The sequence below is a fragment of the Branchiostoma lanceolatum genome, chromosome 11 (assembly GCF_035083965.1).
Source record: "Branchiostoma lanceolatum isolate klBraLanc5 chromosome 11, klBraLanc5.hap2, whole genome shotgun sequence".
Lineage (NCBI taxonomy): Eukaryota > Metazoa > Chordata > Leptocardii > Amphioxiformes > Branchiostomatidae > Branchiostoma > Branchiostoma lanceolatum.
Window position 1 is genome coordinate 17,110,332 of NC_089732.1, and position 24,437 is coordinate 17,134,768.

General features: G+C 42.4%; 1 protein-coding gene across 1 annotated transcript; it reads right to left on the reverse strand.

The window, feature by feature from the left end:
• Positions 1–772: 772 nt before the first annotated feature.
• On the reverse strand, positions 773–23,555 carry LOC136444332 (uncharacterized). The gene is made up of 14 exons (XM_066441841.1): positions 23,340–23,555; positions 15,717–16,019; positions 15,256–15,510; positions 14,715–14,849; positions 14,266–14,526; positions 13,657–13,800; positions 13,138–13,437; positions 9,966–10,664; positions 4,760–4,870; positions 4,514–4,657; positions 3,327–3,626; positions 1,485–2,171; positions 1,145–1,258; positions 773–915 (listed from the first exon to the last, which is right to left on the reverse strand). Exons 1-14 carry the CDS (start codon positions 23,434–23,436, stop codon positions 773–775), a joined length of 3,693 nt encoding a protein of 1,230 aa, XP_066297938.1. The 5' UTR covers positions 23,437–23,555.
• Positions 23,556–24,437: the final 882 nt, after the last annotated feature.

The following is a 24,437-nucleotide window of genomic DNA, read 5'->3' on the forward strand; positions in this document are numbered from 1 at the left end:
GTGTAGGGTTGTTGAGTTCATTGCGATGACGTTCACTGTTACGTCATCAGGGCGCTCTGTAGACAGGGGATGAGAGAATGTAAGTGTTTGCGCACGAGTCACTCACAGGTAGAGTACAGTATAGAAAACGGTATGTATGTCTATAGTTTAAACACTTTATCACAGCGCAAGCTACAGATATCCATCGATGAAACGTTCAAGGCTTTCGTACCTTCCACTGCAAGTTTTGCCTCTGGTGACGTGTCGTTTCTCACCACATTAGACGAGATACAAACGTACCGCCCGTTATCCTGTCGCCGTGCTGACGTAATGGTTAATGTGCTGTGGATCACGTGTTGTTCTCCCTCCAGACCTCCATCTGTAACGTCAATGCTGATCCCGTGTCCGGCTGTGATGACGTTATCATCGTGATTCCAGGCGACGGTAGGGACTGGAACACCGCGACCGGTACAGCGGAACGTTACTTCATTCCCAACAACTACAGTGACGTCTTCTAGATCGTTTGATACTGTTGCAGGTACTGGAATGATACAGGTATATGTTGCGTGTCTAAATTCAATTCAGGACAAGCACCCTTATCTCAATGTTATACATTTTACGGACAATAACAGATTTGGTGGACCTCCATTTAAACGGACGTATAGTTTTTCTTCTGGTTTCTAAAACCTTACAAATCATATTTCTACTGTACAAGTAATTTTCTAGAAGGCCTCTGCTTGACCTTGGAGAGACAGTGCCCTTGACGTATCTCTTTAACATTTAACAATGCAATTTACATACTCGTTTTGCAGGTGTCTCCAACCCAAGGTTCCTCACACCCTGGACAGCTGCCATTGGTTTTCTCACAGACTGTCTCATTTATACAGTTTCCACAGGCTTCCACACAGCCCTGACCGTAATAGCCGTCATCACATTCTACAGGAGAAATTGATAGTATATGTTGAGTAAAATTGCAGAACGAATCCAGAATTGATAAAGAGTATATAATATTAGGTGTGGTTATTGAGTGAATAAGCAAAATATAATGTAGCAAAGTTGAATTTCCTAAGTGGACAACAGTACATTTATTTGTCTAATCAAATGTGGATTGATATCGTTCCATCCCTTGACAGCTAAAGTGTTAAGTTCAAAATCGATTACTTACGGTGTTCACAATGTGTTTCAAACCATCCATCTGCACATGCGCAGACGTAAAGTCCAGACTCTACAGGACCTGATGTCAAGGTCCCGCCATTCTGACATGGTCTGTATGATGATGCTGTGGAAAATTAGTACAATGATGTAGTAAATTAAATATAATTGTAATGCTTTTTCAACCAAAATAGAAAACTAAAACTACCGTCTTTTCTTTTTGCCTCACCCGTTCAATTAGATGCCTTTGGCGACAAATTTAGAAAAAAATCAAAAACATAAAATTATGAATCTTTGCCTTCAATGAGACTAATGAGAACATGACGCCCAAAATAGAACGATCATGACCGTACCTGGAAAATTATCCGGCCTGATCATCATGACCGTTTTCTTCAAGGAATATGTGTATCCCTTCCAAGTGTACCAAACGATTACATCTGCACTGGAGCAGGAAGCTGAAGGTATTGAACAGCCGGTCAGATACTGTCCGTTCAACAAGGCGTAACCACAACTTGGAGTGTACCACCAGCCACCTTGTCCGAATGAACCTGCACAGTCGGTACTGGAACCGTCGTTATCCTGGTCTGTTGTAGAAAATTGCCTGTTGTTGATGCTGTGACGTGCAGTGGACGGGTCCAAACTATCAGTTGCGTCTCCGCTGTACCCGTCGATCGTTGCCGTGTACTTGCTGCCGGCATCTCCTACAGAAAACGTGCTGTACCGCGCAAACCGGCTGTTCAGTTCCCAGTCTTCCAAGTACACGTACAGTTCGTTTTGTTTCTGTGTCGTCAGACTGTGTATGTTCCCCAAACCCAGCCAGTACTCTCCTCTAGGATTACCGAACCCCTGCTCGTACTCAGCCCAAGTCTTGTCAAACGACACCGACCCGTCCTGCCGCCGCTGTATGACTGTCCACCCACCGCCATCAGTGTCCATGTCACAGTAGGCTTGGAATGGTTGGGGGTGGCCAATTGTGTAAACTTTACTGTACTGAATCCCAAGAGTGAACACGTCAGTACAGTCTCGGGGTACCAGGATGTCTGGAAACAATGGACAATGCTCATTGTGAAAATAATGATATTAGTTATGAGTGGCGTCCTGTGGCGCAAGTGTAAAGTGCGCGGCTGTCAAACAATGGGACCCGGGATTTAATCCCAGGTTGTGCCCAGAGACATGTCCGAACTTGCGCACCCGGCTGTCCTCACTTCACTCTACTGTAAATGAGTACCTAGCTCTTCTAGGGTTAGGGACGTCCCTCGGATAGGACGTTAAATGGAAGTCCCGTGTTTGAGGATAGTAACACCTTGAGCACGTAAAAGAACCCACCACATCTTTCGAAAAAGAGTAGGGACATGCCCCGGTGTGAGTGGACCAAAAACATTCCGGCCTAATTGGGGTAGGAAATTTCCCGAGCAGCCTTCGTAACCCCTGCTTCTCCTAATGGGTCAGTGAAGTCAATACTTGCCTCGAGCATTGATAAGGCTGACCTAGGGTGAAGAAATGCTGCTACAGTAACAATTTAGCCGCCTTTCTTCGTAAATCAGGCTCTTACGAATTGATTAAAAAATTGATAAATATCTCTTCCGGACATTTTTTATCACCCGGGCATATTGAGTTGATTATTCAGATGACATCTCCTTGTCAGCCCGAAGCAGATGCGAGCGTGCGAATAAAAAGAACAGTAGCCATCATTATGAACTCGGGAAGGATGAATAAGTGACTAAACACGCAGCGTATGCTATAGCAAATTATGGATTCTTCATTTTCTTTTTTTTTCACACCTTCTTCTTTGACATTGTAATTGATTTTGGCCTTCTACGACATGAATATCGTTTTCCAATATTTTTGGCAATTTACGGCATATGTTTGATCATTTTGCAGCTACTCTTTACAGTACGATTTACAGTACTTCTATCATAAACTTGAAAAAAAGATGCGTGCGCGGATGCCAGCCATATATCAAAACATTACCATGGCCTTACAGAAGCATATAACAACGGAAAAGATTGATGTACACACACACACACACACACACACACACACACACACACACACATAATATATATATATATATATATATATATATATACATATATGTACATATATGCCCTCATGCTGAAATGTCATTATTAGATATAGACAAATAAAGAAATGTTGGGTAATGTTACTAAGAAGGTTGATAAACATAGTATTACGTTTCCGTTGGTAGTAATCTCGGTAAGACCAACTGTCCCAATCAGGACCAGGAGACGCGGCCATGTCCTTGTCACTACTGCTGAGCCAACACTGTGCACTGCCGCCCTCTGGCGATCTCGCGGGGCGATGGTTGAAGGACAGACATGGCGGGGTGACGCCGTCGTAACTGCCGTAACCTTGCAGACAGCGGCGGGCACACTCGTCTGCGTCTATATCGTTGTACGCTGTTATGTGGTCAGGACTGTCACCGAAGAAACGACCTTCCTCCTTCGTGAAAAGATCCTCGTACGAGACAGTAGCTAAAGCAAAAGGGCAACATCATTTTAAAACTATTTTAATTTGCGAGAAATAAAATAAAACCTTAAGGGTTGTACTTTGGCTACTTTGGCATTTTTACATTCCGTTGTACCGCAGTTGTACTGGATATTGAGAGCTGGGTATGAAATTTTTGTAAGTATGATTTTTTGGACATAGAAGATGTCATCAAATTGTATCTCCCCTAATATTATTATTTTCAAAGAGAAAATACAGCACTTGGTACATACCACTAACTGTCTGTAGTAATTAGGAAATAAATCATTTTCTAATAGCTGCAAACAATTAGTAGATATCAATATGTGCGAACATACGTTTTCAGCTTTGATCATTATGTACATGGAAATCATAGTTTCATTGCAGTGGTATGTATCAAATTGCTGTATTTTCTAGAAGAAAAACTTGTTAGGGGCAGTATATTTTGTTGATGTCTAAAAAGTCTTATTAGGAATTTTTAATACCCAGCTATCTTTTTTGAAGTTTGACTGAAGTTCTTTCTTAACTTATTGATGAGAAAACCATGGAAAGTCAAAATTCACCCCTATGCTTCAGTCCCATTTCCGATCCGGGGCCCAGCCGGGATGTTTGCAAAAAAGAAACATACAAAATGCATATCAAGAGAATACACAATGTTTGGTTAGAAGTATTTTTTTACCGTTTTGTGTCTTTTGATGTCTTTTACATCCTATTTTTCATTCTCACGCAAGCTGCCCGGCCGGCCCCCGGATTGGAACTGGAACCGAAGCACTATCCAGGTATTAACCTTAATGACAAGATTTGCTATTGCACAATTACAATGTAACCACAAAGGTTTTTACAACCACGTCTATAGGTATCTTTTCCTGAAGAACAACAATTTCAATTCCATTACCTGTTCGTATATGACACGAGTTCCCAGTCCAGAAGTCCTGACAATCTCCAGTGCAGGCACCAGTCTTCTTGTTACAGGCAGCTGGTCCGTTTGCACAGTGACAGGTTTGGGTGCAGCCAGCTCCATATAAGTCGTCGGGACACTCTATAGTAGTTGGGAAATGCATAAAATGCATGAACAAATCCGTATACAAATGATCGAAAATATGATGACATCATATGTTACTGTATTAGATGAATCACCTACCTTGGTCACAAAACGAACCGTACCAGCCCTGTGCGCATTGGCAGATGTACAGTCCCGATTCTTCAGGTCCTAACGCGAGGTTTCCATTCCGACACGGTCTGAATGATGAGACTGTCAAATGAGAAGATAGAAAAGAATTACATACCCATTCCATTTTGATTAGAAAGCCATGCTCCTGTAAGCTCAACTGTTACAGTAATAGTTATTCTTAATCAAACTTAAACTCCAAATTGCCAACCACAACAATTGGACTTACCCAAATTTTCGACTGATCAGCTCCAGTCAAAGATTGAGCAATCCACTGCGATAGAATTTCTTATAGACAGTAATTTTAAACAACAGAGGTAACTCAGAAGTTTTATGGTCTTCCTAAAGTTCACAAGACTCATTAACCCTATCTATAGACTGTTTTGTTTATAACTGGGGGTGGGGGTGGGTGGTTGCCCCCTCCCCCTCATAACTTCCTAACGGTATGGTGTATCATAACCAAATTTGCAGGGAGTGACAGACAAGTAGAATTATAATTTCTGTAACTTTTTAAATTACTAACGTTATGTATACTAAGCTCAACTGTAATATAGGGATTATCCTTACCCTTTTAACAGTGAGGAAACTTATCATAACGGATTTACAAGACAAAGAGGAGGAACTTCAGATTAATGAGTTATAGAGAAGGCTACTACTCCCAAACCTTCACGGCACAGCAACTCCAACCAGAACCAGAACAACAAGGGAAAGAACTGAGGCTTTGTCGTCTTGCCATACAGGAAAGAGATGTGTGAATGTCTCAAGCAGATATTTACAGCTCATAGGATCTAGACCTGCTTCAAGCCTACCAGTGAGAACTGCAACATATTAATAGCACTCAAGGACAAAACATCCAGGGACAATTAGAGCGTTGTATATCACATACAGTTCCAAGGTTTGAATATCAATGGCCCGTGTAAGGAATCTTATATCGGAGAGACTAAACAATCATTAAAAACCAGGTTCTTTGAACATAAACGCCCAAGTTTAACATACTCGGAAGTGTTATAACACATACATCGTATAGAGTCACTGGCCACTCGGTTTTACTGGACGAAGTAAGAATTTTGGACACAGAAACAGATTTTTTTGCAAGAGGAACAAGACTTCGGAGACATCATATCTCCATGAACTATTGTTTCTTACATACATCTTCCCCAGGTAGGCCCGCAGGGCCTGTCAGTTGAGAAGCCTTCTCCACTTTTCCTGGTCATGGAAGACCCCCATCTTCTTCTAGTCTGTCTAGTCTGCCCAGTCTATACTTTGTTAATATTTCTTGTATGTTGTCCTTCCATCTTTTTCTGGGTCTACCAAGAGGGCGCTTGCCTGTCGGTTTGTACTTAAAAGCAATCTTTGCGATCCGTTCATCTCCCATTCTTTCGACATGCCCTAACCATCTAAGGGCTGCTCTTTCTATGTCTTCCTCTATGGATGTTGTTCCAAGAATTTTTCTTAAGTGGGTATTTCTCAGTCTGTCCGCTCTCGTCTTTCCTAGCATGGTGCGGATCACTTTCATTTCTGCAGCTTGTAATCTGCTGATATCTTTCTTAGTTAGCACCCAGGATTCGCAGCCATATAGAAGGCCTGGTTTTAGAATGGTGTCGAAGATTGTATTCTTCACTTCATTTGAAATCAGCTTGTCTCGGAGCACAGGTTGTAAGGCAGCAGCTTGTCTGCTGTAGCTGCTGATTCTTGCTGTGATTTCAGCTTTGTTTCCTGATTCCTTGGTTGTGACTGAACCTAAGTATTTGGCTTGTTCAACCCTCTCAATGGTGTCTCCATTAACTATGATTTCAGTGCTTGGGGGGGAGGGGGGGGTTCTGCCAAAGACCAAGACTTCTGTTTTGCCACTTTCTTTGTTCATTTTCATTCCTGCATTTGTGAACTCATCATCATATCTTTTCAAGGCAGATTTTATTGCCTCTATGCTCCTTTCCCGTTGGCAGATGTCGTCTGCATATCCAAAAGTTTGGAAAATGTCAGTCTGTCCTTTGTTGACTTCTTGGAGTACAATATCTAAGTATGCTATGAACAATATGGGAGAAAGTACGCTGCCCTGTTTTACCCCACTTTTGACATCAAACCACTTGTTGTGGGGATATCCAGTCATAACAGTGCAGGTGCAAGGTTCATAGGTACTTTTGATTGCTTCTAACAGTCTTCCTTTAATATCATATTTGGTGCTGAGAATTTTCCATAGGTTTTTGCGTGGCACAGAATCAAATGCTTTTGATAAATCAATGAAAGCAATGTACAGATCTTGGTTGTACTCCCATGACTTTTCTGTCAGCTGCCTGATGCCAAAAATCAGGTCTGATGTGCTTCTGCCTTTTCGGTAGGCGTGTTGCCACTCTTGGAGTTTTGGTTCAATTTTTGCTCTTGCTCTTTTCTCAAGGATTCTTTCGTAGATCTTGCAGGCATGTGGCATAAGAGATATTCCTCTGTAATTACCACAGTTGTTACGGTCACCTTTTTTGTATATAGGGCAGATGATGCTCTTACCCCATTCTGCTGGTATTTTACCCAGAGTCCATGCCTTGTTGGTGATTTTAAGAAGAAGGTTCTTGATGTTTGTTTGTTCTAGCAGTTCAACTGGGATTTTGTCAGGGCCGGGAGCCTTAGAATGTTTCATGTTCTTGAATGCCATTTCTAGTTCCTCCATCGTTATTCCCTGGTCAATATCATCATCTGCATTTTCACATATATCTTCTTCATTTTCATCATTCAGGTTTGGGTGCTCTACATTTAGCAGGGTTTGGAAGTGATGAGTCCATGTCTATGCGATCTTATCTGGGTCAGATGTTAAGTTTCCAGTTTTGTCTTTAAATACATTTCTGGTTTCTTGTGGTTTTCTCATAGATTTTGCCAGTTTGAATACTCTTTTCTTAGAGTTTTTATTATCTTCATTCAGTTCTTTTGCTAGAGATTCCCAGCTGTCTCTCTTTGCTTGTCTTATGACCTTGTTGGTCGCATTTCGTTGTTTGACATACTGTAGTCTAGTGTTTTGGTTCTTTACTTTCAGCCATTTCCTATATGCCTGGTTTTTATGTTTGATGCTTTCTTTGACTGCATCATTCCACCAGGGGGTTCGCCTTTTTCTGGTTCCCCCTGTTTTTTGAATTCCAAGTGTATCGGCCGCAGTTTTGAAAATTTTGTCTTGTACTTCTTTCCAGCATTGGTCCAGGTCATCTGTTTCTGGTAGAACTGTCTTTTCACATTTTTTGTGATATGCTGTTTGTAACTCTGGGTTTTTCAAGTTGTCAACCTTGATTTTCTTGGTTGCTCTGGGATTGTTTTTCTTTGGCTTCTTAGTGTCGAGATCAGTGATTAGGAGTCGATGATCCGAGTCCAGGGATTCTCCTGGCATTACTTTGACATCATTTATAATACGTTTGTCTGATGATAGTATATAGTCTATTATAGATACATGGTCATATTGTCCAATATTTTTGTTCCAACGATATCGTGTCATTGTGTGACTATACTGATGTTGGAAGAACCCGTTCATGACCGCGAGACTATTCCTCAGACAGAAATCAATAAGTCTTTCTCCTTCTTCATTCTGATTTTCTTCTCCAAAAGGGCCGAGAGTGCTTTCTATCCCGTTCCTATTTCTCCCTACTCTTCCATTAAAGTCTCCAATCACAATATGTGCTGTCATGGAAGGTAGCTGGGTAATGGCCGCCTCAAGTTTGTCATAAAAGGTGTCTTTTTCTTCTTCTGATCGACCTTGCTGTGGAGCATAAATTTGTGTAATGCCATAGACACTGTCTTTTACTTTTATCTGTACAGTCACAATTCTCTCGTTTGTTACAATAATGTTCTGGATACTGTCTTTCAGCCGCGGCCCTACAATGATGGCCACCCCTGCCTGTAATCTTCCTTCTTTTATACCTCCTGAAATGAGGGTGAAGCCATCTCCTATATCTTTTCCAACAATCTCTCCTCTGAGTCGTGTCTCACCTAGACCTAAGATATCCAGCTTTCTTCTTTTCATGATTTGTAGGATTTCTTCTTCTTTGTTTTTATAGGTGCCAATATTCAGTGTTCCAATTCTTAGTCCATTTTGCTTTCCTATCATATCTCCATGAACTATTGTTATTATGCAAAAACTTATGCGTTTACGTAATATATGATTGGTCATGTACACCTTTAATTAACATGTTACAGTTTCGTCATTTACCACTTGGATGAATTATGGAACTTTTGCAATAATTATGCAAATCAGGATTTCATTTATATATTTGGTGTCTGTTTAAGTTCCTCTGCCATAAACTACATACATTACATGTATACACGTATTTGAGTCCTATAATTGAAAACACGGCAAATATAGATTTTCCTCATTAATTATGCAAATAAGTCCAATTTGCATAATTTGTACTTCCCTGTCTAAGGAACCTGCATACTAAATATCAAGCCGACTTGATATTTCTTCAGTTATTGCCCTTTTTTTTAGAAAAACGCCCTGCACTTCGAGAGCAAGCTGCTAGGAGGCCAAACCTACACCACGTATTTCTTACATCACAAGCTATCTGCCAACAAAAAAATTAAAAAAACATAGCATGTCCGGGTCAAAAGATACAAAAAACGGAAGTTCGGCTGCAGTACCAAGGTCATATACCAGGGGGCCCCAAATCGATCTTGACTTTCATCTTCTCAACACGTACAAGCAAACTAAATATAATCATTATTTTTCCGTGGGTTTTTGAGCTATACTGATTACAATCGTCCGAGAATATTAAAAGAAACACACACACACACAAACACACACACACACACACACACACACACACACACACACACACACAGGCATACCCAAAACTATATCTCAATTTTTCGTGGATATAAAACGACGCCATCTACATCCGGGCTCTACAACCATCCCTCAACAGAGACGGGGGCGCCACAGACGTTCTGCAACATATGATCCACTGCTTATGAGTCATGTTCTATCTGCATAACGGGACGTCACAGAAGCAGTGGATTGCTCGTGGAAAATTTGAAAATTTGGGTGAGTGCAATATTTGGTCTTGGCAATTTGCAGTTTAAATTTAATTCCGAATGACTTCCGACATGCGACACAGCTGAAAGTGATGTTATAGTTGTTACCAACAAACTCCTGTCTTTGATTTGCATATGGAAGCATAAATCCGAAGCTAAATATTTGAACACATACCAGGAAAATTGTCGGGCCTGATCATCATGACTGTTTTCTTCAAGGAATAGCTGTACCCCCTCCAAGTGTACCAAACGATTCCATCTGCACTGGAGCAGGTGGGGGGTGCAGGTATTGAACAGCCGATCAGATACTGTCCGTTCAACAAGGCGTAACCACAACTGGGAGTGTACCACCAGCCTCCCTGCCCGTAAGTACCCGCACAGTCGGTACTGGCTACACCATCGTTATCCTGGTCTGTTGTAGAAAATTGTCTGTTGTTGATGCTGTGACGTGCAGTGGACGAGTCCAAACTATTACCTTCATTCCCGCTAGCGCTGTACCCGTCGATCGTTGCCGTGTACTTGCTGCCGGCATCTCCTACAGAAAACGTGCTGTACCGCGCAAACCGGCTGTTCATTTCCCAGTCTTCCAAGTACACGTACAGTTCGTTTTGTTTCTGTGTTGTCAGACTGTGTATGTTCTCCAATCCCAGCCAGTATTCTCCTCTAGGATTGCCGAACCCCTGCTCGTACTCAGTCCAAGTCTTGTCAAACGGCACCGACCCGTCCTGTCGCCGCTGTATGACCGTCCAGCCACCGCCATCAGTGTCCATGTCACAGTAGGCTTGGAATGGTTGGGGGTGGCCCATGGAGAATGCCTGACTGTACTGAATCCCAAGGGCGAACACGTCAGTACAGTCTTGTGGCGCAAGGATGTCTGAAAGAAAGTGTTGCATGCAAGAATAGCCGGGGTTTAATACCTTCTTCAAGAATTAATGATATGTTTTTGTAGCGTTAATATGTATGTATGTAACGTAACATGACCAGTTTACGTCCGATTTATTCAAAATGTTATTTATCCTAAAACGGCGCGGACAGAGCCAAATGTTTAACCTATGGGTAGAAATATTAGCTCTTCTAACAAGAAAATGCATGGTCTGTAAGTTTTTCTCCGCCTGTTTAACGCCGTGCGAGCATGTATTTATACTGTGGTATATGGTGAAGAATTGTGCTAGGCTTACCCTTTATCGTTCACCTCAGTATTTTTCCTTCTAGCGCTATCCTTGAAGAACATAGACCGGGAAAAAATGCACAGTAACTGTCGAAAGTAGTCTACAGACAAATGACAGTTAAGTCACTATGTTTGTCCCTCCGCTTGCCCGACGCGATGGAAGAAAACAATTTTTGTATTGTGAATTCACCGAAATCAGCAGCACGTGGTGTTCACGTGATGAACGCATGGCCATGATGTTATGCCGTACAAAAATGTATCATCTGAGCGGGGGTCGCTAGGTTGTATTAAGGCGAAGCCTTCCTAAAACTGGCAAGAGTTTCAAACCTCGAATCACCATGAATAGTCTGCATATCAAAGAAAGGTTTAACGTCAGCTACTTTTGAAAGATTCTAGCTATCGTGTAAGTTAGAAAATCATGATGAAAATACGCGGTGTCGAATTACATATGAAATGCGTCATGCATGACGCTTCCGTGCAACTTGTTGTTACTGGTTCAGGAGTTTATTCTGTCATGTCGCTGGACGTAAACCCTCTTAAATGTTTTGTATAAAAGAGAGAGATGGCTGAGGATCATACTTATGACGTTCTTTGTTTCTCATGAGAACAGGCTTTGGCATAATACACCGCGACATGTGGACATGACCAAATCTGGACGTAAACTACTCCCGCACGTAAATAGGTCATGTTACGTTATGGATGCCCGTACTGTTTGTATGTGGTTTAGCAGCATAAATCCAGAAGTTACGGATGGATTGTCATGAAATTTGGTATATGCCGTTAGGTCTTGGCTTATCAAAGAAAATTTAATTGAAAAGTTTGGTCCCCCTAGTGGCCTTCCGGTTTTAATATATCGTGTTCTGGACAAGCTATATGGCCATGATGGTAGTCAGGATGGTAGATTGGTCTTGTACTCGGATATAAGTGACATAAGCTCTAGCAGCTGTGTTTGGAGCTGCTGTGGGTTTCAATTGTAAACTTTCAAACAGAATTAGTCTAGAAGGGACAAATGAATTTTTCTAGTTGTTTACCTGTTGGTAACTTGACTGGAGACCAATGTATGTTAATTATGCAAATGTTATCAGATTTGAATCATTACTCAAGCAAACTGATATTTTGACTGAGTGTGCTTAAGACTTCATACTTCATTCCATGTTTAACTTGCTTTGAGAATAACATTTAATTTAATGGATATGAATTATGCAAATCATGGTTAAATTCCATAATCAGCCAGACATTTGTATTGCACATAAGTGGTTGATTGGTTGACTGATGTTCAACTAACTACATCATACATATGTCGAAACTCACAAGTATGAAATTCCCATCATGTACCACATAGCTGTTGAGTCATTTTCATATTGATTATGCAAATTAGATGCTCATTTGCATGTCAGTTATCTGGTTATGTTTTACCTACCATAAATTACATGTGTCACATGAATTGGAAGTCCCATTATTGAAAAACACTGAAATTGTATAATTTCTGTATTGATTATGCAAATCAAGTCATCTAATTGACAGGTGTGCATCTCTGGCTAATCTTCCTGCATGCCTAAAATGTTGCGAATCGGTATTTTACTTCTTCAGTCATTCTGTGGAATACTTTTACAAATGCCTCTGCGCCTCCTAATTTAAATACTAGAGGGCCAAAACCTGCATCACGTTGTTTTGACGTCACAAGCTCTCTGCAACCGAAACATGACCATGGCATGCCAGGAACAAAAAATAGATTTTGAAAAATATGCAAATGTAATCTTATGGAGTATGATTTGAAATCTCATCATCTACATCTCTGTCTAATTTTAGCTACCTACATACCCTGCAACCCCCGAAATGTAACGCAAGGTGGCCAAAACGTATGCAACTTAATTCGTCCCAAGCACACATCCTAAATTGTGACCATAGCCTGTCCAGAAAACGTTACATGGAAACCAACAGTTCTGTTGCAGGACGTGGGAAAGCAACCAGTGGGCCCAATGTCAAACATTTTCAGGTTTTAACATAACCTAGTCCTACATACAAACAACCTAGTCCTACATAGATACATACAAATCAATATGAAACTAATCCATACAGCCTTTCTTGAATTATATTGTACACCAACATACACAAACACATGTACAAACGCTACTAAAAGTACAACCTCTATTTTTCATTGAAGGAAAGGTGCATTTACCGGCTGTCTTCTGGTAGTAATTTCGGTAAGGCCAACTGTCCCACTCAGAACCAAGAGAAGCCGTGTCCTTGTCACTACTACTGAGCCAACACCGTGCACTGCCGCCCTCTGGCGATCCCGCGGGGCGATGGTTGAAGGACAGACATGGCGGGGTGACGCCGTCGTAACTGCCGTAACCTTGCAGACAGCGGCGGGCACACTCGTCTGCGTCTATGTTGCTGTACGCTGTTATGTGGTACGAAGAATCACCGAAGAAACGGCCTTCCTCCTTCGTGAAGAGATCTCCATACGAGGAAGTTGCTAAAACAGACAAAGTAAATCGTTCAAAACCAAGAGGACTGGAGCAAAATTACAAAAGCAGGTGCCATTTTACAGCACACTGTCATTGTTATGTCTTTTTTGGCACAGAAGACAGAAGACTATGATAAATGGCTTGTATTGTATCAAACAAACTGGTTGCACAGGCAAAGTTTTCCGTAGCACATACATTTCGTACAAAAATGACAACGTTGGTCATACACTTACCAATCTGACACGAGTCCCCAGTCCAGTAGTCAGCGCATCCCCCAGTACAGGCTCCAGTCGTCTTGTTACAGGCAGCTGGTCCGTTTGCACAGTGACAGGTTTGGGTGCAGCCAGCTCCGTACAGGCCGTCTGGACAAACTGAAGCAAGAAGTAGACATGTGGGCTGTGTAATCTATGTAAATGGTTCCAAACAGTTGGTCAAGAAAGAGATTGAGTAAGAATCAACTTCTGCATGTCTAGAAAGGTTCTATTCATTTGGTGTATGTCTGGGGAAATGCATTTCATTTGAGATGTACAGGCCTATAGGGCACTTTCTATGGTGTCTTATACTCCCGACATGTGAGTGCAATATTGTCTTGTGTCATAAGATAAGCCCATTCATGGCTGCGACTACACATTTGCAGTGTCAAAGGTGAAGGCCCCCGGCTTGCAAACAGTTCTCGTCTCGACATTGTCTAGATTTGCATAATAACGCCCCGACGGGCTTTGTTTACGTCTCAGGGGCCTTTACCGTTGACAGTGCACATGCGTAGTTGCAACCGTGAATGGACTTATTGCTGAAGTCTGGAATGCTGTGTCATGCATGTCATTACGTGGTCTCACCCGTATTACACTCTACCCCCATGAGTCCAGGAGCACAGGAGCAGCCGTACGGGTCCATCACACACAGCAGCTGGCCTGTACAGTCTCCACCCTCACACTCTCTAGTATCAGAACAATACTCACCCGTATTACACTCTATCCCCAGGAGTCCAGGAGCACAGGAGCAGCCGTACGGGTCCATCACACACAGCAGCTGGCCTGTACAGTCTCCACCCTCACACTCTCTCGTGCAGCTCGTACCGATCTTGTTGTTCGCACAGGCTTGAAAACAAGGAAGCTTTCCTGTCAGTTCGTAACAACGAGCTTATACCTCAGTGTGTGACAAATAGTCTTGCTGTTAGCATTCCTTTTTAACGCATCCTTTGTGTTTCTTGATAACGTTTCAACAACTCTGCCATACATACAGACCATTCTAAGGTATTGCTGTACGCCTCAATATAATACCTTACCACTTTCACAGTTGTGTCCACTGAACCCCGGAGGACAGACACATTCCCCCGTGTTGTCGTCACACACACCGCCGTTGTAGCACACAGGACAGTCTCCAGTGCAGGAGGGCGGACCCCACCTGTTCTCAGCACAACCTGTAAAACACATACGTGGAATTGAAGCACGAGAGACAGGTGTATTTACTCACCCATGTGTGTGGACAGTGTTTAGTACAATTTAAGGAATAGCAAGTTTGCCATTGTTGAAAACCAAGTACAAATCTGTTTGCGTGTGTGTGTGTGTAACGTTATGTGTTTGAGTGTGTGTCGTGTTAAGCACGAGGGGCCATTTGTTATGTGGATAGTGGTCGATATCAATGAATCGAGCGCTAGAATTCCGGGAACTAATTTTTGTGTAGTATGAATGCGTGATTACCAGTAAGCACTTACCTTAACACTAAAGACAATGATTCGAGAATTACACTTTGTGATTCCACCAGTGATATAATGCTATACATGCAGATGGCCCTGTATTCACATAAAAATAAACAGAATTAGATACCTCTGACAATGAGCCTCATGATTCCCTGTTTCCTATCAGTATCCCCCTGATAGTAGCACTCATAGATCCCCTCATCTGAAGACTGGACACTGGCTATGGTGAGGCTGAGTCCGTTCTGTCCAGTCAGGACAGTCCCCCCGACCCCGCCCTTCCTCCACTCCAGGGTACCGGTTCTACTGGACTTCTGCACCATCTGTAGGGTCACGGGGTCGCCTGTGTTGGCGGTTACTGTGAACTTCACGGGCCAGACATCGGCTGGAAAGAGGTATAAACAAATGAGCATCCATTAATATTCTTTCAATAAGAAATGTAACTGCAGTCTGTCCTAATATGAACAGAAGGGCACATCGGCGAAAAGTTCCAAACATTCGAGTTACATAGCTACATTGGAAACAAACAATAAACGTATACACACAAAACGTCCACTACAACAAGTGAATTTGTACTAAACAACACCATACCCTGTGTCTTCATTTTGAAGGTGATGGCCTTTTCTCTTTCACTTCCGTCAGAATTCCTAATTTGACAGGAGAATGCTCCGACCCTGAAGTCACCAGCGCCTTCCCAGATTCTCACCCAGCGTCCTGTTACCTGGTCACTCGATCTCCATGATGTAAATCCCGGTCCTGATCCAGTGTCTACTTCTACACCGAACTGGAACCCATTCTGGTTGATGAGACTACCCGTGAAGTAACAGTACAGCCAGGTGTCCGCTGACTCATCAAAGAACTGGTACTTACTGACGATGGTGACGTCTACTAAACCTGAAGAAAGAAATGCAGTGTATTCGGTACCAAATGTGAAGCACCTTTTCTTTTTTGACATCATCAAGCCGTATTTCACGTTTCACCGCGCGCTGTTCTGAAAGACCCTCTCCCCTTGTACCACGGTGCTTAAACATACCACGGTGCTAAAAACAATACAATCAGAAATAAGACGTGCAAACATAGAATTTACGAAGCCTTGTGTGAAATAGTCCATTGTAGCCACTTTTTTTTAAATTTCGCGTCTATCAGTTCGGCTGGGTTCTGACAGGTCAAGTTGTGCACTCTGCAGTTGTGCACACTGAGTAGTATAGTCATCAGCTCGTTCAAGCATTTCCAAATTCTGGTGTCAGATCCTTTGTCAGAAGGATCGGTATCAGGGCATCTTTGTTAACCTTTCAGCCAGGTTGTCGCATATATTCTACATGGCCTGGGGTGACCTCTGTGAAAAGCACGTCTGGTATGCACAACGTTGCTTGAATGAGTAACCACAAACAGATAGGGATTTCTTCTGGCAGAGAATGCAGTACCTCACCGGCGGGGTCCTTTTCAACTACCAAAGGCATTACACACGATATTTTCACGCAGCTCAGACAAGATTGCAGTGCGTGGTGCATGTGACTTTGGCGTATGATAGGCCAAAATACCTTCTTCCCAATTCCTGCAAAACTAAAAGTTAAATTGCATCTACTTGTTGCATGGGAAGCTGGAAACGCTTTACATAATGATGGGCCAAGATGATCCACTCAAGCTGTTAATAGGGGTGGACCTCGTTTTACATAATTTCTCATGGTGTAGGTCATTGCATAACGGTGTGCACGACACTCAGAATCAGCAAATGAGACGAGGTGCTGCCTCTTCTGTCTGGCCAAGGACACTGCCATATCAGTGTTATTAAACGAATCTATCAACAAAAAGGCGATACTTGGATGCCCACTGGGAATGTAGAAAGCGGTGTACGTGTTGTTGTGATCAAGAAGTGAACCAGATCCATCTTTGTCAGAGACGATGGAGAAATGCCCTGCTTTATCTGCTAATTAAGCGGGGTGCTTTTCAACCGCCAAAAGCAAAACACACGATTTGATTCTTGTTACTTTTGTGTAGGGTTGACCAAGCTCTCTCGATATTTTGCCTCTGTCTGTTTGTTTGAATTCTGGTCTGTCTGTTTTTTTTTTGTTTTTTTTTTGTTTTTTTTTGGCTTCTGGCAGTCGTCAATCGGGATAAACCTCGTTTTGCCTTTTTTGTTCCTGTTTACATCCACAACTCCTCGAGTTGGGGGTCATTGAATAGCGATCTAGAGAGCACTGCCACATGCATCAGTGCAGGGAGATTTTATCACCAAACGTCTACACTCTCTGCATGCATACTAGGCATGTGGAAGCAGTCTGTCTTGATTCGGCCTCCCTTTGGTCTTACAAGAGACAGTCAATATCTCGCAGGTGTCTACACCACAGCTATCTCTTTACCATCTTGACAGTCACCGACGCGGGGTCCAAATATAATCCTCTGTCGAGGGTTGAAGCTGGCTCACTTCTAGCTCACGTCGACTTTGCGTCAGTAAAGACGACATATTTAGTTTGCTCTTTGGCCATGGGTTGTCAATGTACTCCTTTAATCACTGAAGCTTTTTAGTAGTGGGTTCCTGACTCTCGACTTTAATGACAACTGCTTGTCTTCTTCTCAGTCATTCACATCGTCACTGCTAAAATTAAAGCTGGCTCACTTCTAGATCACAGCAATGTCAATTTAAGACCGCTTCTACATTCCTACGTGCATCGGAGTGTCGTATTTTTGGCGATAAACTCTTTCAACACTGAAATGGCAGAGTTCTGCACATCGAAGACCTACACTGTGAGGAAGCGTGGCTGCGAACAGGAATAAAAGACAGAACTAGGTCCACCCCAATTAACGGCTTGAGTCGGTTTTTCTTGGCCCACTATCATGTAAAGTGCTCCCAGATGTCCATGCAATAAATGGATGCGACCCAACCTGTAGTTTCGCAGAAATTAGGAAGCAACATCTTGGGCGTGCTATAATTTTCTTTCATGAAACTTCCCCCCGCCCCGCCAGTTCTCAAAATCGATGGAACACTGCTCGAGACCGAGGTAGTCACGTGTTTGCTAGGAGTCTGGTTGCAGGCAAACTTGAGATGGGACACGCAGGTATCGAAAATGACCACAAAAGCAAACGGGAGACTCTTCATGCTCAGGAGACTGAAACGTTTCAACCTCACAGTGGAAGATTTCCTGTAAGTGTACACGTCCTACTTGCGACCTGTACTGTAGTACTGTGTGCCAGTGTGGCATCCTAGACTTACCACAGAACAAACTACACAGATAGAGAAGGTCCAGAAGAGAGCTCTTCGCACCATTCTGGGGGGACAGTACACAGGCTACAAATCAGCACTACTGTACACCGGTCTACAACCACTGTCACAACGGCGCCTCGAGCTGTGCAGGAAGTTTGCAAAGAAAATTGACCCCGAGCTGCTCCCTCAGAGAATGGGACAGTGTCACGGCAAAGATACAAGGAACTCTCACAAACTTAGAACTTTGAAATGCAGAACGAACCGGTACAGGGACTCGCCGGTACCGTACCTTGTGAAAGTACTAAATGACGGCATGTTATAGATTATTTATTGCATTTATAAATGAAAAAAGAAAGCTTTTATGTTACAGTTCGATCTTCCGATAGACCAGTAGTTGACAATGCTTCACTTAAGATGTGATCATGTAATTGTAAAGTTTTTAGAAGTTCTTAATGACGTGTTGTTTTGTAAGAAAAAGACGCAATTCAGCCAGGGGCTGCTATGTTCTTTGAATTTTTTTAATAAACCATTCATTCATTCATAATCATACGCCAATGTCACAAGCATCACTGCCACTTTATCAGATCTGTGTAAAAAAAACTTGCATGTTTAATGCATTCAACTGTCAAAAAAGGGGACCCGAGTTCGATCCCAGGCTGCCACCAGACATGTCTGGACATGGGCCCCGACGTTGTGCCCTTGGCGTGTGGGACAGGCGCTTAACACACATTTCTTCACTTCATTCAGGTGTAAATGAGCACCTAGCTCATCTAGGACTAGGGACGTCCCTCGGATAGGACGTTAAATGGAGGTCTCGTGTTTGGGGAGAGGCACACCCCGGGGACGTAAAAGAACCCACCACACCTTTCAAAAAAGAGTAGGGCCATGCCCCGGTGTGCGATGGTCCAAATCCTTCTGTCCCGAGTTTGTGATTCACTACAAATCACCCGGATGGAGGCCTGGCGAACCTCCGTCTCGTATCAGCCGTACTGTGATTTACACCATTCACCCGGACGGGAGAACTGGCGCATCCCCGTCTTGTATGACAGCCAACGAAAGGGTATGTCAACCCGAAAAAAGGGCGGTATAACTCCGTCGTAGCGAAAGCACGTCGACTGTTGACGATGATGATGACTACCACTTCTGTCTGGTCAAGGACTGCCAACAGAAGCGGCAGAGTGGGCTTCTGTCTCCCGAATCTGTCTGCGTTTACAAAAGCAATGTTGTGCATACCAGACATGCATTTGACAGAGGTCCCCACAGGTTATGCAGAACATGCGACAACCGGGAGGCCATGGCTGGGAAGTTAACGAAGATGCACTCACTGATACCTGTCATACTGACAAAGCACTAAGATTTGAACATCTTTATCGAGCTAATGACATGTTAATGTACCATTCGATGGGCATAACAATAGGGTGCATGTGCATAACTGTACGATGCACAACTTGTCCTGCACAGGAGCATTTGCTAGTATGGATGATGACGACTGCGAGAACCCAAACAAACAAACTTACTTACTTTACTGTGGTCGAGCTCCGAAGCTGACAGAAGTAAAATATTCAGAAATACCCCTCTGGCAATAGAGGAAGCAACAATGGACTTTTCCACAATAGGCTTCCTAAACTACATTCTTGCACCTGATTTTAGTACTAGGCACAGTGGTCTCATTACTTAAGCATATTGACACATTTTGGAGGAAAAATAGTAACAACAAACAAGCCCATGCGTGAACAGCTAACAATGGGGTATTCTAAAATTGATGTACAGTATCGTATGGGGCTTACCAAGTCACAAACCTGTAATAATTTTCAGCGTTGTTGCTTTAATTATATTTTACATGAGCCAAAACATACATGATGGGTATGTAGGTAGCTTAGACGGAGATGCACACAATGAAATGCAAAACGTCATAATTAATGAGGAAAGTCTATGATTCCCTTATTTCCCATTGTAGGGCCTTTATATATGTAACATAGTAATCTATGTCAAGTAGAAAATTTTAAAATACAATTATGCAAATATGGACCAACTTTGCAAAATTGTCAGAATTCATATATTTGGTTAATGATTGGAATTTCATAATTGTGATATAATGGTGTAAGTTGCATCAATGTCTACATATCCAGGCATAGTTTATTTAGATATCGAATCCATCTGCACAATCAACTATTTCATTGAGGTATGAGGTTCCCTTATTCTAGTTGTGAAAACCTAGTTGCCACTAGCCATCTTTCAAACCGGTTGTTAATAAAGAACCGCTAATTCGGGAGAATGAGGGCGTTTAGGGAGGGGGCAGCAAGCGACAGCAAGCGGCAGTTCCGTGTCATCACCACATCATTGGACCAGGACATCTCTTTTTCCCAAACTGAAGGTAACATAAACCCTCAATATGTAGGTAGCTGCCCGTTTACAGATTACGTCTGAGTCACTGCACAAAGTGTTTGCCGTCCGTTCTGCATGAAGTTTTCCCAGTTATTTTGTTCCTCGTCCCGATGTTTACATGAGCACGTCCGTGCCTTTCAGGGTGATACAGCAGAACAGGTGGTGTTGACGGTGTTTTAGGCGAGACTCTGTCAATCTTATACAAAATACACTTCACTAATAAGTCAAACACCTTTGAGTTGTTGGAAAAATTGTAAGTAGGATCGATAACGCTATCGTGAGAGACATTCCAACATTCAGTATGTATAGAACAGCTATCAGTCATGATGATAATCATCTAATAAGAGGGAAGCTTTTAACATCTTGGAAATGGTAGTTTTCCTATGTAACTACTTCAAACTCTATCTTTGTTCTGTTTTTAGGTGTTTTGTCAGGCTTTTTATTTTGTCCTCTTTTCGTTAAGTCGCCAACCGTGTGCTGGACAAAAATGCCTAAACTGAACACGTTAAAAACCAGCCGGACCCACACCTCTTCTTGGAGAGCAGTGAGTGCCCCATTTGTTTATTTATATGACCTACTTTTAGGTGAGGTCCTCTGTTTATATGACCTGTTTTCGGGGACAATGTCACATGTCCCATTATAAAATGCAGAGGATTTACAAACATCCCTTACTAATCATGCAAATTAGCCCCTGATTTACATTATTAGTCATTGATGATGTAAAGCACAACCTGAGCTCTCTACATACCAAACATCACAACGATCTGTCCACCCCTTCTGAAGTTATTCATGTCCGAAGGTCAAAACAAAAACACCCACTGCAGTTCCAAACAAGCCGCTAGGGGGGCCAAACTTACACAACTTAATTCCTATGCGATGGACTATCTACCACACAAAAATCATGACCATAGCACTTTTGTAAAAATATGCCCCCGAATTTTGAAGCTCCGCTGCAGTACCTTAGGTACCTGCTAGAAGGCCCATTGTCGTACTTGACCTTCCTTACCGTAAACTTTACCCATCCACTTAATATCATACAAAACAATCAACAACTTCTCGAGTTATGTTGCCCACATACAAATACACATCCACACAAAGCCCGCTGCAGTACCGACAGAAAATGCCAGGGGAACCATTTTTTTTAAAATTGACCTCCGTTCCCACCACATCTACACACCTACAAAAATAGAAATACATTCTCATATCAATAGTGATTTTCTCAAAGTTTCAAGTCAGTTAGACAAGTAATACTCGAGTTGTGCTGTTTTATTTTTCAATTTGGGTACCTTTCCCTAATTTCTATAAATTCACATAAAATCATATGGAACTTCCATACCCATGGACCTGACCATAACATATCTAAAAATGATCAAGAGACATAGAAATATACTTCAAATTTACTGGGCTAAATTTGTGGAGGGTGCTCTACTTTTTTTCATTTTCAATTCCTCTTTAGGGCCCATTCCACTAGGACGGCTCTCTCACCGCGCTCCCACTGCGACCTCAAAATGGCCAGAGCGCGGAGCGAGTACCGAGAGCACGCCAACGTCGCCCTGGAAGCGCGAAGGGAGCGAGCAGAGAGCGCCATGCCCGCCGTGCGTGCCGTCACCTCGGCGTCTGTTTTGATCATGTTCGATGGAGCGCAGTGAGCGCACGCTGTAAGATCGTCCAAGTTGGGATAAAAGGGCAGCAGCGAGCGATCTACGAGGATTCAATGGTCTCAACTGTGGTTAAAACAAATTTTATTCTTGAAGTAATGTATCTTGCATTTTGAGAATTTTGTTGTCTAATCATACAGTTGCGTAATGAAAACTTTTTTAATTAAACTCATGAGCAAAAAAAGCTGAATAACTGCAAGTACATGCTTCATTCAGATCTAATTCCCCACAAGTTTTACTGTCAGTTAAAGTGTTTCAAAATTCTATGATTTACGTTAAATTTTAGAATAACGTAGAATATTGAAATGTTCTTTTTTACAACCAAGTTACATGACAATCAACACTGACAAAAACAAGTTATGCATGTATATAACTAAAGCCACTGTCACACCTGTGCGTATATACAAGTCCGCATGAGTTGCGTATCAACATGTTTTGGGTTTAGGTTAAGTTTGCAGCCGAAGAAGTAATTTCTTTGGTTTGATCACAAGGCTGCACAGCGGTGGGTCAAAGTAGAAAACAACTTCTTCCCTGCAAACCTTACTTAAACCAAAAAATGTTCCTGCGCAACTCACGCGCACTTAAATATACTCACACGTGTGACAGGTCCCTAAGACACGCGCTGAGCGACCGTACAGCAATCAAAATTGGCTTTCTCCGGTTTCTCCCTTGTTTTCATAATTAAAAAAAGATGCAAGAGGAAAAGGTATGACTTCAAAGACAACGAAACTCACAAAACTTTAAAAAAAGTTCGTTCTTTATAGCTGGGATTCGTTTAGTGATCTGTCGAATCTTTGGTCGCTCATGATAGTAGTAGATATTTGAGAATTTAAGAATCGCCTGCTAGACTAGTATGTTGACTAGCTTGAGGGCTGGGATAGCAATATAAATTGAATATACAATCCTTGAGGATACCTACACATGCACAAAGCGCGACTTTCAACTATGAAATCTGTAAACCACACTCACCTGTTATAGTCGGTGTAAGGCAAAACAGAACGAAGACAACCCCCAGCCAGCGGTGCTCACGGCTCGAGCGCATCTGGGCCTCCCGCCCGGTCTCCATGCCGATTTCTGTGCCCAAATTCACACCTTTAACATGCAGATGTCGAGCATAGTATAATCCAGCGGTACCGAGCGGTCCCTGTTCTTGCCCAGGTGCCGAGTAAACAACTTTTAAATGGAGACTTGTCTGAAGCTACTTCCTTGTGGCATGCCGTCACGAGAAACTGCATTCTTTATGTTCAGTCAACTGGCGTTACGTATACCTTCCACTTGAATGCTGCCATGCATAGCTGATGGGGTAGCTATATTAGAAGCGTTCTTCTCTTTGTTGACCTCCCAGGTGTACAAGGGTCCATTTCAACACCTTCATATGATATTGCAAACTTTTGTGTATATAGGAATCATTTGTAAAAAAAAAACATTAGAGGTTTTCTACCGACATCACAAAACGTTGACAATGTACATCTGTACCGATAAGCAAACTTTGTTTTTTTTCTTCAAATCTTAATCAGAAAACGTAATCATAAAGTCATTCTGTTACTCTTTTTATCAAATTTGTTGCTTTAAGTGCATATATTGATATAACTCTCTTATGAAAACTTCTGCTGGTTGCTTTATTTGAGAACAACCTATACTGGTGTACAAAACCTTTAAGTTAATTTCATCGAATCACGAAGTACAGATATTTTTCCTTCTGTTTCATTATTTCCTAAACTTGGAGAACCATCCAGCCACTCATTCTCTGACTAGAGATATAATTGCTGACAGAATCTAACTCCGTCAGAAGTACCTTACAACTTCATTGATGTCAACGGACACGGGAACAGACATTGGTAAATAGCCCGCTCGCACGCAAACGCATTAGCTCTAGACTGTGCATCGTGTTTGAAACCAAACCCACTTCGCCCATGGTTTAGCCAACAAGGAACATAATAACTCGCATCACATCACGTGGAACGCTATTTTCAGTCACCGTCTGGTCAGGCTAAAGGTATTTCTTGTTTTCTTGTTGTCGGCTGTTTTCTTTCCGACCGTCCAAATTATTCTGAACAGTGCCCGAAT

Bases quoted from the DNA above. Each gene is read 5' to 3' on its own strand.
- LOC136444332 (XM_066441841.1), bottom strand. From the start codon at position 23,436: ATGGAGACCGGGCGGGAGGCCCAGATGCGCTCGAGCCGTGAGCACCGC. The intron at 3,627-4,513 runs GTAATGGAATTG...CTTTTGCTTTAG, and splicing joins CTCGTGTCATATACGAACAG to CTACTGTCTCGTACGAGGAT. The intron at 1,259-1,484 runs GTACGGTCATGA...AATTTTCCACAG, and splicing joins CAGGCCGGATAATTTTCCAG to CATCATCATACAGACCATGT.